Source organism: Condylura cristata, unplaced genomic scaffold (genome assembly GCF_000260355.1).
Source record: "Condylura cristata isolate star-nosed mole 26May11 unplaced genomic scaffold, ConCri1.0 scaffold00011, whole genome shotgun sequence".
NCBI lineage: Eukaryota > Metazoa > Chordata > Mammalia > Eulipotyphla > Talpidae > Condylura > Condylura cristata.
The window spans coordinates 53,408,074-53,425,145 of NW_004567112.1; the positions used below are offsets into that span (position 1 = coordinate 53,408,074).

The window sequence follows — 17,072 nt, forward strand, 5'->3', positions numbered from 1 at the left end:
TTCCCCACTCTGTCTCTGGTGAAGCCTCTCACCGCCCCTGAGCCTCTGGCCTGTACCCCAGTTCTGTATGTGCAAATAAATAAAATCTTTATAAAAAATTTAAATATTCCAGCTGTAATGTTTAAAAGCTTGCCATCCTTGTCCTGTTTTACCATTACCTAATGAGCAGGCAATTTTCTGGAAAGACTTGGAAAACATTTTTTCTTAGTTGTTCTTGGCTGTGGTGACTTTTTCCCTGGAAATTTGCTCCATCACTACATCACAATTAAGAGTGGTCCGGTTTTGTAAGTAACTGTAGGGTTTTGATCTTAGTCTCCAGACCTCACTACTGAATCTGATTAAATATGAAAGGATTCTTTTGTCACATTTGACGAACTTGAGTATTAAGCGCCCATATTGAAGATACCTCAAAAATGTGCCTGACTTTTCTTTGTGAATTGTTGGTGTAAGTGAGTATTATTTTGCCTTACTGCTTCCCTTGCTAGTGTATTTCAGTAGAGCTAGTGTATTTCAGTAGATCCGCGTGTTCTTCACTCTCTCCCTGGTGAATTGTCTCATCTCCCTTCCGTTACCAACCCTGACCTACCCGCTAGTATGCATAAAAAAAATAAATAAATATTTTTTTAATGTGTATTACTGGAAAAAATATGTAACTATCTCATAGGTAAAAGTGGTGTGCACTGACATAAGAATAGTTGTCATCTTAAATTACTCAAGTGAATCAAGTTAATTTATAACCATGTTATATGGCATAAAGGAAACTTAGATTATCAGAGCTAACAAAAAGCAGGTTTAATTGTAGCAGTGCTGACTCAGCAGTTTCACATCCAAAGGCTGAACCCTGTTTGTAATAAGTCAGAGCTTGTATACACATTCAGTTTCTACAAGGTTCCAAGTGGGTTTGCATTGGCAGCTGTACATGACAGCTATGATGCAGCTTCATACCAAGGGGCCAGTTGTGTAGTTGCACACCAAAGAGTGAATAAAGGGTCAGTAGTCATGAGACCCCCCCTCCCAAGTCCATTCTGCCTCAAGGAGGTACATGGTCTCACATGAAGCAAGATTCATACCAGGAACTAAGGTGCATTCCAGGAGCTGAACAAAAGGTTATTAAGATCCCTGACAGCTTAGCTCAGGTCACTATGCTTCAACCATTGTGTCTTTTTCCACCCAAGCTAATAGACTTCTTGCTTTGGTTTATCTATTTATAGGTTTTGATCAACTTTGTCATTAAGTTTAAAAATAATAACACATTCCCTTATTGAGCATTTATTTTCATGGAGATTGTTCATTTCTAATGAACTGAATTTATTTTCATGGAGATTATTCATTCCTAATCAGTGAATGAAAGGAGATGCAGACTTTTAAGGCAGATATTTAGGTTTAAAAAATTAGATGACTCAAGCTACAGACAAGTCTTAAGTCACCGGTAGGTTTTCTGCCTGGATCAAAGATCATTATGGGACAAACCCCACTCTGGCCCCTGGTCCTCTCTGCAAGGCCAGTTATTGGTCAGGAAGGACCCAGGCAAGAATGAGAACATGAATGAATCTGCAAACTGGTTCTTCACTACTAACAAATAACAGTTGTTACCACCTCCAGCACTGTAATACTCTCAGATTTGGAAACTAGGCCCACTATTTTTTTAACACTAGAGTGAACCTTCCTTTATTTGGTCTCATTTAGCTTAGTTTCACAGGGGCTCTATTGGTTCTGACACCAGGATAACAACATACTCCAGGAACAAGTTGTCATTCATTGGTGGAACACACTGGATTTCTGTCTTTCAGTTCAGGAGTCAGAGCAGGAATCACGGTGTGCCTGTGGAGGGATGAATTAACATTCTGTTAGAAAAGTGCTGAGTCCCTCCTGACATACCTCAATGCCCTCTTTTAAATTGCAGCAATGGCCCAATCTTTTAAAATTTTTATTTAAGTATAATAAACATTAAAAAAATACATAAATCTTAAGTGTACTGCCCAAATAATTTTTGTGAAGTGAATACATTCGTGTAACCAGCACCTAGATTACAAAATGGAATATTGCTTGAATTCCAGAAGCTCCTTCCAGTTACACACTCTCTCCTGATTTAACAACTCAACTACTTTTGACTGGTTTTGAACTTTATGTAAATGGAATCGTATTTCATATACTCTTTTGTGTGACTTCTTCTGCCCTTGAGTTACACTTGTGAGAATCATCAATATTACCCATTGTTTGTATGTGGTTGGATTGGTTTATTCTCATCCGCTGTGTCACAGTGCTTCTCAACCAGGGTGGTTTTGCCCCATAGGGGACTTTTGGCAAGATCAGAAGGCATTTTCAGGTTGTCACAGCTGGTGATGTGGGAACAGTACCTGCTAATCCTCCTAAAATGCATAGGACAACATCCCCACAACAAAACCCAAAGGATTATTAGTGCGACAGTTGAGCATAATATTTTGTCATGTGAATATACCATAATTTCTTTTAGCTGTGTATTTCTGAAAGCCTCAATTTCAACATTTGTGAGCATTGTACACAATGCTTTGAAATCTGGAAACTAAACTTATCAAACTAAAGAAACTACCAAACAGTCTTATCAAGCTAAAAAAACTACAAACAGGTGATTCTTTAGTTTTTAGGGTATATGTTAGTGTAAAAATAAATTATATCTAGTCTAGGTCACAGACAAAACTTACATATTTTGGAAACTTTACAAGAATTTGAAGAGATAGTGAATGAGAGAATAGATGAAAATAGGTTTCATCAAAGAATGAAGTGAGAGATTCTTCTTAAAATAATTTTATTGAAGTATAATTTTCATAGTGTAAAATTCATCCAGTGACTATAATTCAAAGATTCTTAGTGACTATACAAAGTTGAGCAACCATTACCACAATAGAAGGTAAGGACATTTCCATCACCAAAAAGATCGCTTGTGCTCCTTTCGAGTTGTTCCTGTTCTTATCCTGAACCCCAAGAAGCCAGCAGTCGCCTTTCTGTCTCCAAGTAATTCCTTTTTCTCGGCAGTCCCCATTAATGGAATCATAAATTCTATGGTCTTTTATAACTGACTTCTTTCTCTTATAAAATGTTTTCAAGGTTTATCTATATTGTCATGGATATCATTATTTCATTCTTTTTTAATGGCTGAGAAGCCATAAAAATTCTTTTGTATGGACATGTCATATTTTCTTTATCCATCTACAAGTTATAGATATTTGGGTTTCCAGTTTGAGGCTTTTCTGAACAGTGGACACAAAGGATTTTGGAACACTGCTAGGTAAACGACACAAGAAGTCTTTTGAAGAAGACACATGATTTTGGACCAGATCATTTGTCATTTTTTTTTTAAAGATTTATTTTATGGGCCCTCCCTAGTTGCATAACTGGTTATAGCACAGCACTGTGAGGCTATCCACAGCCACTGCAACATTAGTTTGATTCCCAGTCAGGTAGGTGACCCACAGGGCACAGCAGACCTCTCCTGTCTTGCCTGCTGCTCCCCTCAGCAGTGTATTTCAATCAATCTGCCTGTTCTGCTCCCCAATCTGTCTCTGGTGAACTCTCTCAACCCCCCACCTCTGGGTTTTACCCTGATTCTGTATACATAAACAAATAAATCTTTTTTAAAAATTAGAATATGGGGGCACCCCTGGTGATGCAGCAGGTTAAAACACAGCACTAAACAGCTAAAGCCACTTCATCATGAGTTTGATTCCCACCCCAGAGTTGATCCAGATGGCGCGGCAGACCTCCCCTGACCTGCCCACGGCTCCCCTCAGCAGTGTACTTCGTCAGTCAGCCTGTTTTGATCCCCACTCTGTCTCTACACCATCCCTTCATCTCTGGCCTGTACCCCAGTTCTGTATGCACAAATAAATAAATCTTAAAAAAAAAATAGAGTGGCCCTCCCTGGTGGGGCAGCGGGTTAAAGCACAGCACTGAGAATCTAAAGCAGCTTCCGCATGAGTTCGATTCCCGCCTGCCCCGGAGGTGACCACATGGCGTGGCAGACCTCTCCTGACCCGCCCACTGCTCCCCTCAGCAGTGTACTTCGTCAGTCAGCCTGTTTTGATCCCCACTCTGTCTCTACACCATCCCTTCATCTCTGGCCTGTACCCCAGTTCTGTATGCACAAATAAATAAATCTTTAAAAAAAAATAGAGTAAGAAAGTGAGAAGACAATTATAAATAGTTGATTGTACTGAAAGAAGTAATTAAATATGGCTCATTTTGTGATCTTATGAAAAGTAAATTATAACTCAAACAGACAGACCTTTACTAGAGTAAATAGGCAGAGAAAGGAACACCAAGGTAGAAGTTGAGACTGATACCTCACAGGAATGTGCAGATCACGTACAACGATAGCACAGAAGTATCCTCACATTATAAACTCTTTTATACAGATGAAGGAATTTACTGTTACTAAACAAAGTAAGGGTGCTCATAGAAATTGACCACTGAATGACAAAAGAGTTACTCAGAAGCAAACTAACCTCCACAAAAGGTGAATTTATGGTGAATACTAATGGAATGTGGTGACCCCAAAATGCTGAACCTCCTCAGTGACCCATTTCATCATTCACTGAAGTTGTATAAATAATGGGACTTGTTCTTTAGCTATATAAAATCATGTGGCTATATGGCCTGAGAGTTGCTTGTTTTATTAGATCAGAATAATTATGCTGTAAGAGTGGGTTATAAAGGGTAGGGAGTGGGTAGTGGGGAGGTTCTAAACACTTTATACAGACTCCTCTCTTCCCCTTACACTCCCTTCTTTCAAGGATAACTTTTTTATATGATGTTTAATTATCTATCTAACTCATAACGTAATAATAAAAAAACGTTGTTTTTGTAATAGCATACACAAGATAAGAGAAGTTCTACATTACAAAAAAAAAAATCCGTTTCTTTAGTACTTCCTTCTTAAGGATTTGTTTGTACAGGATTTTTTAAGATTTATTTATTTATGCATCCAAGAACTGGGGTACAGGCCAGAAGTGTGGGGAGGTAAGAGTATTCACCAATGACAGAGTGAAGAGCAGAACAGGCAGGTGTACTGAAATACTGCTGAGGGGAGCAGCAGGCAGGACAGGTGGGTCACCTTCCTGGCCACGGTTCCAACTTGAAGTTGTAGTGTCTGTGGACAGGCTCACAGTGCAATACTTTAACTCATTGTGCCACAAGGGAGGGCCCCGTACAGGATTTCATAGACAATATATACTCAGGGGGGGGCAACATGAAGCTGAACCACTTAAACATTTAAAAGAAGGTAAATCTTCTATTCAGTAAGTTTTGTTTTACTTTATTCTACCAGAAGGTCAAATCCATATTGTTGCCAATACTGTAAATGTTTCCCAAGCTTATTTGGCCAATACCCGTTATTTCTTCAAAGAAAACTTTATCTCACGAGACAATCTGAAGAACAAACTTTGTGAAATGTTGATATGATCATCATTTATGGTTAGCTCCTTATTTACATGATAGATTGAAGTTAAATGAACCAAGTTTATTATTTTAGGTGAGAAGTTGACTACCACTTCATTCCTGTTTTTTTAGTGCTTCAAGTCATTTCAGATTTTTATAGTAGATAAAATGAGGTGGGTTGACTCTGCTGTTTTGACCATAAAAAAATAACATCTGGCACAAATCATACACAAACTGCATTATTGCACTCGCTCAACTGAATTATATGTCATGAAATCTTATTTTCAACATTTTTAATTAACCAATCTTAGTTAAATAAATGTTTGTCATCCTTAGTGTGTGAACGAAAGGTCTGGTATTCTAGTTGCCAGGAAATGTGACATCTATATAAATAATAGAGAAAGTGTAATGTTGGAGAATGTAAATGACATCCATGCATTTCAAATTATATTTTTACTGTGTCAATTTAGAGGAATCCATGTGTAACAAAGGCCTACACAGGAGAAAGGAAGGAGAAAGAGAGGGAGGGCAATAGGGAAGAAAGAAAAACAGGAGGGAAGGTGAAGGAAAAGGAAGCACGAACTTGTCATCTGATTCAAATTTTCATTTGGTTAGTTATGTACATAAAAGACCTGTTTGCTCATGGTTTTCTGAATTGGCTCTTTTCTGTGAGTCTCAGGCTAGAAAGGGTAGCACCTTAGCCCTCTCCCAAAGCCTCACTGGTACAAGTATACAAAGAGACCAGGGTCTCAGATAGGCACCCATAATTCAGTAACACTTGAATTCCTTTGAATTGACATTATCAGCACTGAAGGTGTTACATAGTGCACGGAGAGAGGGCACCATGGAACCCACAAACCTGCCTGCTGTAAATGGGTTCTGCCATCTGCCACATCAAGACAAAGCATATAAGACCTTTAATGGAAAGGAACTTTAATACAACTAGTGTGCAGTATAGAAAAGACAAAGAATATAGTTTCTAAATCAAACACACAAAGTTACCCATCCCCTCGTGGGTAACAGTCCATCCAAAAGGGATTGGCCTAAAGCAAGGCCTGAAAGCCTGCCACAAGACTAAAGCACCCTATGGCTGGGACCCATAGAAAAGGGTCAGAAATGGCTAGACAAGACTGGGGGGAAAAGAGCAAAATCAAAATCAAGGTAAATGCTGCCATAATGAACTTCCCTATGGCCTCTCACTCACATCTGCTTTAACCAGTCCAGGACCAAGAAGCAAACACAGTTTCTTCATATGTCTCTCTGCTCTGTGTGCTCCCTTAGGTCACCTTCTGGCCCTCCATCCTGCTTCCTTCTTCCTCAGACTCCTCTCTTCTCTGTTCAGCTCCACCCTCCTTCTGGGTGGGGCAGGGAACCTGGAACCTCCCCTTTTCCTGGGGACCACCCTGTTACAAAGGTTAATTTTTCCATTGAACCAAGAAAACTTTTGTTTTTGAAAAAGATTACATATCTAATATTCAAACAAGACATCTTATAGTGTACAGCAGTGATGTATATCAATGACTTCCTAGGGCTATAAAACTGCCTTAAATCGATTCTGGTTGTTCTCCATTCTTTTTTTTCTTTTTACATAAGTTAATCCATTTGCTAAAGGCTTGCAATGTTCCAAATTGTAGAACTTCTACTGGTCTTTCAGTTCTTTCAGTTTGCTGATGACAGACTTTACTATGACACCAGAAATGATGTTGTAGGTCCAGGCACCACCAGCCACCATTTTCATGCAGGAACCACAGTGCCAGATCCCCACAGTGCTTTTGCCATAAAAGAAGCAAATGTACATGGCTTTCTGGCTGGTTTCAATTTTCTTCACCATTTTACTGAGGGAGGCCCCATAACGGATCCCATATTTACCAACCATCCTCACCTTCTTGATGCATTTGGCCATGTCGCCGTAAACTAAGTGAGCGCCCAGAAAGAGTTGTTCACCATTCTTGAGGTATAGCTTTGAGGGGCTTCTCTGATGGCCAAGGGGTTCAATCTTAGTGGTATCACCACTGCAGCCTGAATTTAATTCTGGCCAAGGAGCCTGCTGCTGCCCTTAGCAGTGTATTTCAGTAAGTAGCTTTGTCTCTGGTGAATCCTCACACCTGTTTCACCTCTGTCCCCATGGCCTCTCCCATGCACCACTGGCCAACCTCAGTTTTTATATGCAGAAATAAATAAAACATTAAAAAATGGGAGAGATTAAGTCCTTGCAATAGAAAGAGCATGCATGATAATCACACAGAATATTTATCTGAGAAAGTTATGAAGGATGGCATCTAAAAACATGTTTGAACAAAAAAGGAGTTTGTCACTAGAAATGATCAGGAAATAGTAAAGAGCAGTTCCACCATCATGTCAAGCCATCTGAACAAGTGCCGCCATTGCTGAACGTGTCGATACTGGAGGATATGCAGAGCCCATCATTTAGGGGAGGCTGCAGTGCTTCTTTATTGCTACTCTGCATAGCCAAGTAGAGGACCTGGGAGTCAGAGGGAGGAGTTTATCTGGAAAGCAGGGTCACACAGAGAGCTTGAAAGGTAGAGTCAAACCAGTTGTCTGTGCTGAGTGACAGTGAGTGATCTGGAGGCCTCTCTTCTTCATCCAAGGAATGGGGTAGATAGCAACAACTGTAAACCCTGAGACACTGCTTGTAATTATGTGCAGAGTATTCCAAATTATGTGGCTGCCCTGCATCATGATGGTTCTACAATATGTGCATGTATGAGGGAATGTGCCTGACAGTCACCGTTTCCACCACCTAACAAGAACCAGAGTCTGTGGAATAAATTTTCATTAGTGTGCAAAGTTGCTGCATGACAGTCCTGAGAAATTGTGGCCAGAAATATTTCATCCTCATGCTAATTCATGAAGGTTTAAACACATGGCTAGAGACTCAGGCCCTTAGTAGCCTTTCTTTATTTTTAAAGATTTATTTATGCATGCATGCAAGAACTGGGTGTAGGCTAGAGGTGCAGGGGTGAGAGGATTCACCAGAGAAAAAACAGATGTACTGAAATACACTGCTGAGGGGAGCAGTGAGCAAGACAGGAAAGGTCTGTTGCACCATTGTAGGTCACCTCCCTGGCCGGGATCAAACTTGTGCTGCAATGGCTGCAATAGCTTCATAGTGCTGCACTTTAACTCGCTGATCCACCAGGGTTTTAAAGCCTGTCTGCTTATTTAAAAAGGTGAAAGATCTATACGATCTGAAGAGAAACCAGAATATCTGTCTGCTTATTTAGATGAAATCTCTTGCATACTATTTAAGGGCAAAAATAGTGACTTGATATGCAGAGGGCATAAACCATTGTGAATCCATTTATAGTTATATTGTATCAATATATGTTATCTACAAAATCAACAAAATGATTGGGTGATGTTTTTAGTGCCTCATTAATGAAGAGTGAAACCAGCCCATAGGTTAATCCATTAAAAAAAAATCCTAGTCTCGAAACTTAAGTCTCATCCTGATCCTGCTTTCCCTCTGAAGCTCTGACTACACCCAGCCCCCTCCACTTACCCTCATAGAGGAAACTAAAAGGGAAAGTTGTAGCCACACCCGCTTTATGAGCTGTTTGTCTTCTAACCTCAACACAAATAACAATGGCTTCACTTGGTACAGATGGCTTGATGTTCATGATGGAACCTAGGTTTAGACTTGATTAATAGGTTAATTGTTGCAGGAGTCATTCTGCTTCTATGAAAACAACCTCATGAGAGTTCCTTTCATGGTTTGACATGTCAAGTGCGCTAACTCAGGATATCTGCTTGGCCTTGAAGACTGTAGATTATTTGTGGTGCTTCTTTTTCAGGCTTAGATAAATCAGATTATACAATCTGCGCAGCTTTCATGTCTTTAAGACCCATCCTTATTGTGTGTTCATTCTTGTTGTTTGGTAGTTCTGATTTTACCAGACTGCTGTTGAAAGGTGGGCCATTGTCTTTCAGTGTTGTATCTACCCCATGAGATAGGTGCCATTATTCCACCCACTTTGCAAATGGGAAACTGAACTTTTGTGCAGCTTTAGAATGTGTTTTCACCACAAGTTACACGGGATCTAGAAAGGCCTGCGCCCAATTCGCCTGACTGGGGACCCCAAACTCTCTGCCACCTCAGCACCTAACTGAGCTCTTTCATGAAACAGCTTTTTAATCTGTTTCTATCTTTCCTTTGCTGCTCGAATGGATTCAAGTTTGAGACTGAGGAGTTGGACCAGGAGACAGATCTGTCATAAGACTACGTGTGACTTCCTTCCTCCCAGAGTATAGGGGTGTCCTCAGCTGGCTCATCCATTCACGTCACATATCCAAATTCCTGGGAAATAGAGTGTAGACTCAAATGGGGCCCTATTTTTTGGTGTGTTGTTGGCTTTATTGCTTAAGTTCCACTTTTTGCCATGTGATATATGGCTGTTTTGCAGTTTTTCTTGTTATTTTGTTTTTCCTGTAATGGGAAATTCTTTTCAATTATTGAGACTTCTCTGTGTGTGGAAAAAACAATGTCAACTCATACTTTGTTTTTTTAGAAAAGTCTCACAAATGCTTTTTCTTCCTGAGAGATACTCAAGGAGAGCTTATAAATTAACATTTCAAGGAAAGATCTGTTTCCTAGTGTTGTGTCGGGAAACCCCACACTAGGAAATTTAGAGGAGATCCGTTCTTGGCTTCTCCGTGGATGGGAATGGAGGGTCCTAAGTAAAGCCAGCCACTCTCCAGTTCTCTGGTCAGAAAATCAGATGATCTGCTGCTACATCATTTCCTGACCAGCTTAGATAAGTATAGAAGTTTGTCGGAAATTTGGCGTGATGAATAGAGATAGTAGAGAAGGAGACCTGCATTCGAGTTTCTCAGAGGCCAGATGACCTTATGTAGAAAGACAGGCCCTGCACCTTGTTCCCTACCCTGGAAAATAAGAAACAATTTTGATATTTTTCAAATCTGGATGGAAGATTTTCTTTCTTTCTTTCCTTCTTTTTAAAGATTCCTTTATTTACTTATGCTTACAGAACTGGGGTACAGGCAAGAGGTGTGATGGGTGAGAGGATTCACCAGCGACAGAGTGGGGAGTAGAACAGGCAGATGTCCCAAAATACACTGCCGAGGGGAGCAGCGGGTGGATCAGGGGAGGTCTGCCGCGCAATGTGGGTCAGCTCCCTGGCCAGGAATCAAACTCATGCTGTAGTGGCTTCGGAGAGCATGATGCGGTGCTTTAATCTGTTACACCACCAGGAAGAGGTCAGATTTTCTTTTTTTTAATGACAAAGTTTGTGTTTGTGTACATACGTAGGTATAAATTTTTTTAATGTATATATATATATATATATATATATATATATATATAATAGTTTATTTTTACATCATTTTTCCATCTCATTTACAGTCCCCTTGGGCTTCCCATCACCAAATCACCCATGTGCCATCACCATAGTCCAGTGCATTTCCCTCCCCCTACTGTTTTTGATCCCCTTCCCCACTCCACCCCCACAAAATGTCTCTGATATATAGCTGTTCATCATTATCATTATTTTTTTCGCCTGTTCCGTTATATTCCTGCTATGAGTGAAACCATCCGGTATTTTTCCTTTTCTTTCTGGCTTATTTCACTAAACATGATCTTTTCCAGTTCCATCCATGTTGCTACAAAAGACATGTGTTTCTTTCTTTCTTCTTCTTCTTCTTCTTTTTTTTTTTTGGTTGCTGAGTAATATTCCACTGTGTTATATGTACCACATCTTTTTAATCCACTTTTGGGCATTTGGGCTGTTTCCATGTCTTTCCAATTGTGAATAAAGCAGCAATAAACATGGAGGTGCAGGTATCTTTTTAAATCAGTGTTTTTTTTTAGAAAAGTCTCACAAATACTTTTTCTTCCTGAGAGATACTCAAGGAGAGCTTATAAATTAACATTTCAAGGAAAGATCAGTGTTTTTGTGTCTTTTGGGTAGATACCTAGGAGACAGGTATACATTTTTAAGGACATTTTATAAAAATTCAAAATACAGGCTCTTCTCTGTAGAACTTCATGCTTTTCTTCCAAATACTTCTTTCCTCTGTGGAATCTATGAGGCATACCAGCTGCAAGAGTGAAATCTTTGGCCTTTACCTTAATCCTCCCTCTAGAGAAACATGAAGTCATTTTATTCACTGGTTGATAGAGGGGTTAGATGCAGCTACTTTACAATGTTTGAATTCAGTCTTCTTCAGTTCTGAAATTTCCTTCTCTTTCTCTCACTGTCTTCATATAGTCCTGCTTATGTTCTCCCCAAGACTCAGTATTCCATCTCAACCACCCTTCTGCCAATAAACCTGCTCTTCACTATTTTCAAGGTAATGTGTAGAAGCTGCATGATCTTAATGTAGGGTATTAGGTTTTGTTGGAAAAAGTACCTACACTTTATGTCTGAGATTTCAGAAATGGCTGTAAAACTGCAGTCTCTCAAGATGAATAAATGTAGTTGTTTTTAGCAATTAACAGCTTGGGACCAAGAATTTTAAATCCTTTTTATCAACTATTATGGGTTGACAAATTAGTTTGAGTAAATATACATCCTTTTTACTCAGTAAAATTTCAATGCCTACAATATTTCAGAGGTAGGATTTCAAATAAATATGGGTACAGCCAATTCAGGACAGAAAATAACCTAAGTATTCTACAATTTTTAGTGTTCCCTAGTTTTCCCTAAGCATCAAAATTATCCGAGGCACTTTTAAAACAAAGTACAGTTTCTCAAGCCTACCCCAGACCAATCAAGTCAGAATCTCTAGGAATCTGTATTTTTAACAAATGCTCCATCAGATTTATACAATTAAGTCAGTTTGGGAAAGGGATTCCAGTAGAAAAGAAATACAGCGTGTTCAAATGTCAAGTCCCACCCGCAGACGATGGAAAGATTAGCAGAAGCCTCCCAAGAACGTTTAAGCCACACCTTCATAAATGAGTAAGCAGACAGGTACCTGCGAAGAACATTGCAAGCCAGGAGAATGTGAGTGAAAGCCTAGACTCATAAGAAAAATATTTGTTCTGTATTGTGCATGGGATTTGTGAGACTGGTTCATGGAGTTAGATGCCAATAAAGGCAATAAATGAAGCAGAAAAAAAAAGTCCTGGAGGCTTTTCTACAGGGATTTTTAAGTCCAGTTTGCAGGGTGCTAGGGAGGTTCTTAGGAGGAATAAGTTATGTATAACAGTGAGGTGGCTTGAGTGACATTTCTTAGAGAAAATTGGCAGAATTTGGCGATTTAATTTTTTTTAATGAAGAAGGAATAGGGTGTCTTTTAGTTTAAGTAATGAGAAGAAGTGTAGGCAAGAAGAGAAGAAGGAGCAAGAGATGAATACCGGAACAAGGACTGTGCCTTGATTGTGCTGAGTTTCAATGGTTTTGAGAAACCACACCTGTCAGGTATGTGCATATCTGAAGGTAGAGATTTGGCAACCCACAGCATGGTAGAGAAAGACGTGGGAAACAGAGGAGAGCCTCACTAGGGCTGTGAGGAAGAGCAGAGGGTGCTGGAGGCAGAACTACAAGAACCCTAAGGGTAGTAGAGGAGGTGAAGGAAGAGGAATGTGTACAGAAGCCTGAGAGGAAGAGGTGAGGAGTCAAGAAAGCACAGGGAGAATTTCCAGAAAATAGTGGCCAATGAGATAAAATAGAAGGGATTATTGACTGGTAAGAGTTGTTGTTTCAGTGCCTCGATTTGCCAATACTAGTTCAGACTCCACATGAATCTCCAGTCAAAGGTTGAGTACATAGCTGACAGAGTGTCTGTTTTGTGCATGTCAATTATTAAGGACTCTAGTTGATTCAGTCTGGTTTATTTGGGTCAAGGGACTGCAGTCCGCTATGAGCGAGAGAGTAGCAGTGAGGTTGTGTCAATAGCTACAGCTGGGCAACCTCACTAATGGGAGTGTGCGAGGGAAAGAGATCAAGTAAGATAAACATTGAAGAACTTGTCAGTGAGGGTTCTGATAGCAAATGTTGATTAGGCATAATTTTGAACACTTCATATACAGTGGTTTATTTAATGCTACTTGGCACAGATATCTCATTACAGTGTATTAGAATCTTTTGTTGTTGTTTTTAGAGATTTTATCTATTTATTTGTTTGTTTGTTTATGCATATAATAACTGGGGTCTAGGTCTGAGGTAGGGGGGTGAGAGGATTCAACAGCGAGAGAGTGGGGAACAGAACAGGCAAATCTACTGAAATACAATGCCTGGGGGAGCCGTAGACCAGACAGGAGAGGTCTGCTGTGCCATGTAGGTCACCTGCCTGGCAGATGATGGAACTTAGGCCACAGTGGCTGGTGGTAGCACTGAGACCCCCCCCCACCAGGGAGGCCCAGAATTGTCTATTCTTAATAACTAATGACTAGTGTTGAGAAAGGCATTAAGCTGAGTCTTTCACAAGTGGCCTTTGCCTTCTGCTCCTTACAAAGGCAAATTCCTTTTCTGGAATCCAGCTGATGATTGAATAGGAGAACATGCCTTCTGATCTTGTTTCCTTTTTCTTAATTGAATCATCAAGATATTACACAATAAAGAATGTCTTTGAACTGGGCAGGAATTGACAGCTCCAAAGTTCAGTGTTTTTGTTGACGGCAGAGCTTGATGGGGTTGGTGGCCTCTCTTATCCTTAGAAACCAGCCTCCCTGTGTGCAGACTACAGGCAGTGTAGCAGAGGAATTTTTAACTTCATTGTTCTTTAGCCCAGAGAAAGCAACATACGAAAGTGCCAGCTTTTTGATATAAACTTTTCAGAATGGTGATTTCAGACCTTTTCAAGTTGGAGGACTATTTTAGTCACAATAACATGTTTGAGTTGGCTTTGGATTGTTTATGTCATATTTGCAAAGGATAAAACAGTAGAATAACTCAAGGTTGTGCTCAGAGAATATCTGGCTTACTGGACTTACTCAAAGGTAACTTAAATAAGTGTCCAGTTTGATATTTTATTGGATTTAGGTGATTTTTTGGATTTTGGGTTTCACACTAACTGAAATGTGGTCATATCAGCTTAATCCATTCTCAAAGAATAGGGGAAACTTTTTTTTTTTAATATATATAATAGTTTATTTTTATATCATTTTATACATTTTTTAGAATAGGGGATACTTTTGAGAATTAAAATTATAAATTGTTATACATGGTTCTTAATGCACATTTCAAAGAATATTTTACAAATGTATTTATAAGTGGAGCTCTATATACTTTATTTGAACTGTTTGAGCTGTGTTCTGTAATGATGTCTGTGAAAGTTTGGGACATAGTAGGCCTCACTTTAGGAAGACTTTAGCACATAACAAAAAGGTGATATTCAAGTTTTAAATACGTCATTGTGTAAGAACCAGAGTTTGTTTAAGATATCCACGTCAGGGCCCTTCCAGGTGGGTTAAAGTGCAGTACTGTGAAGCTCTCTGCAGCCACTGCAGCACGAGTTCGATCCCCAGCCAGGGAGGCCTGGCAGACCTTTCCTGACCACTCCATGGAGCCAAAGATACCACATTTGCTAATTCTCTTTCATCCTTGCAACAGTTAGCAAGAATTAAAAGCTTACAATTTTGTGAGCTTTAGAGAGATTAGGCTTAACTCCTGCAAGGTTTTAATGGAGCCAGAATTTGAACTGACTCTAAATGGTGCAACTTTAAAACCCAAATCATTTCTGAGCCCTGTCAAGAAATCAAAGCTGTTAAGCCATGGCCCCCCTCATGCAGGGTTGACAGTGAAGTCTAAAATATAAGACTTAAATCTAGTAGTATGTATAATATTAGGCATAAATCTAAAACATCTGAGTAAGTGAAGAGAAGCAGAACTGGCAGAAAAACAAATGAACAAGACATAGGTAAGAGCTAAGTACACAGATAATAGTTTAGGAGGGAGGCATTTGGGTAGGCAAAACTTGTGGAATTTGTGCTGAAGAACAGGTCATGTCTGTAGGTTATAGAAAATTATGTATGTAGAGATTGGTATGCAGGTCTGCGTCAGCTCTTCCTACCTGAGAGAATGTGAAAAGCCAGAACAAGGCTTAGGAAACCTTGAGTAGGCCTCCATCTTGAACCATTTTCTACAACTGAGACTAGAAAACATGGCTGACAGGTCAAAGGAGCCAGCTAAGGGAGGGCCTTTAGTTCCAAGCTAAGAATCAAAACTTTATTCTGTGGTTACTAAGAAGCTGCTGAAAGTTTTAAAATAAGAATAACATGACTCAGGAGTGTTATAAAAATGAATCTAAATGTCATTTGGAAGAGGAAGGGCTTCTAGGTCAAGGAATGGATGTGATGGATGCTTTACAACCTTGTCATTTTATTTCTCTGTCACTTCTGCTTTACTCTGTGGTGCCTGATTTCTCAAACAACCCTAATAAGAAGTGAAGTAAGAAAATCAGCTATTCAAGATTAGGAAGGATAAAAATCCAGCAGAGCAGGAGCTAAAGTGAATGTGAATGTGAACAGTAAACTGCAATATTTTTAGAAAGTGACTTGATTTCTTAGAACAAATTTATAGTTAGAGAAAAATTGAAAAGACAGTACGGTGCTTCCCTAGCCTTGTACCTAGTTTACCCTCTTCCTAACTTTTCCATTTGTGTGACTGTGAGCAAAAGACTCAGGCGTATGGACAGAAAGGCCAGATGGAAAGCAGAGAACACAGCATGTTCTTATAGTTCGTGATGTGTTAGAAGAGTAGGAAGATCCTGAAACTATTCAAAGGAAGGAAAAGTGGTTCAGAACAGAGGCTGCAAAGTTCTCCAGTGTCATCAGTCTGTTTCTGCAGGTTTTCTGGGAAACACTGGATTCCCGGAGCCCTGAAGACTCCACAGGGTCTGCCTTTCCTGTCCAGAGAACCCATGTTTTTACAGACTCTGGGTTACTTCTAGGTGGGATGCACTAAATTTAGAAGACCTCTGGTACCAAGTCTATTACCACAGAGAGAGAGGGTGAGTGAGAGAGGGAGAGAGAGAGACATCTTTATTTCCCATGTCAAACATTAGATTGATGCTTGCAACCTGAATCTGCCATTCTAGGCTTTCCAATATTTGCATAGGTTTTGGATGCTTTGGGGGAGGGAGAGTGGAGTTAATACTTTGTTTTAATAAGCAAAGCCATGTAAAATTTCTTTAAGGTAACTTAACTATATTTTTGTACTTTCTTGATTTTTGCTTTTTCACAACAGTCAGGTTCTTACCCATCAGGCATCAGCTTGTGGTTTATGTCATAATGGTGACTTTTAAAAAAACCATTCCTCCACTTCCTGAAGGGGTGGCTTATAGTAAAAGAAACTGAAAAGAGAAAGAATGTAGATAATCACATAAAAATATATCCAGTGACCCTTTGAGCCACAACTAAGGAGAAATAAAAAAACTAAATAGCATTAATTTTAGTATTTATACTATAATTAGTAGTTTGTATTAGTAATTTGTAGTCCCTTTCTATAAATACAGATTAGCTGAAGTTAAATTAGACACATACTAATACAATCAGATGATTACTAGAACAAAGAAGAAAAAGGTACAGATCAATTCCTTAATGAGAAATTGTACAAAATGAATAAAGAATTTTTTTAGGCTAAAAAAAAAAAAAAAAAAAACAATTCCGGGCCCTCCCTAGTAGTGCAAAGCACTATGACGGTGTCCGCAGCCATTGCAGCATGAATTTGATCCCT

At 39.4% G+C, this 17,072-nt stretch overlaps 2 protein-coding genes across 3 annotated transcripts in view; one reads left to right on the plus strand and one right to left on the minus strand.

Moving 5' to 3' along the window:
* The window catches only part of PAPSS2 (3'-phosphoadenosine 5'-phosphosulfate synthase 2), a 76,577-nt gene that overhangs the window by 15,848 nt on the left and 43,657 nt on the right, over positions 1 to 17,072 (plus strand). The gene's annotated exons all lie outside the window — the stretch shown is intronic.
* On the minus strand, positions 7,052 to 7,315 carry LOC101628150 (60S ribosomal protein L37a-like). Its single transcript, XM_012723944.1, has one exon. The coding sequence runs from the start codon at positions 7,313 to 7,315 to the stop codon at positions 7,052 to 7,054; it is 264 nt and encodes an 87-aa protein (XP_012579398.1).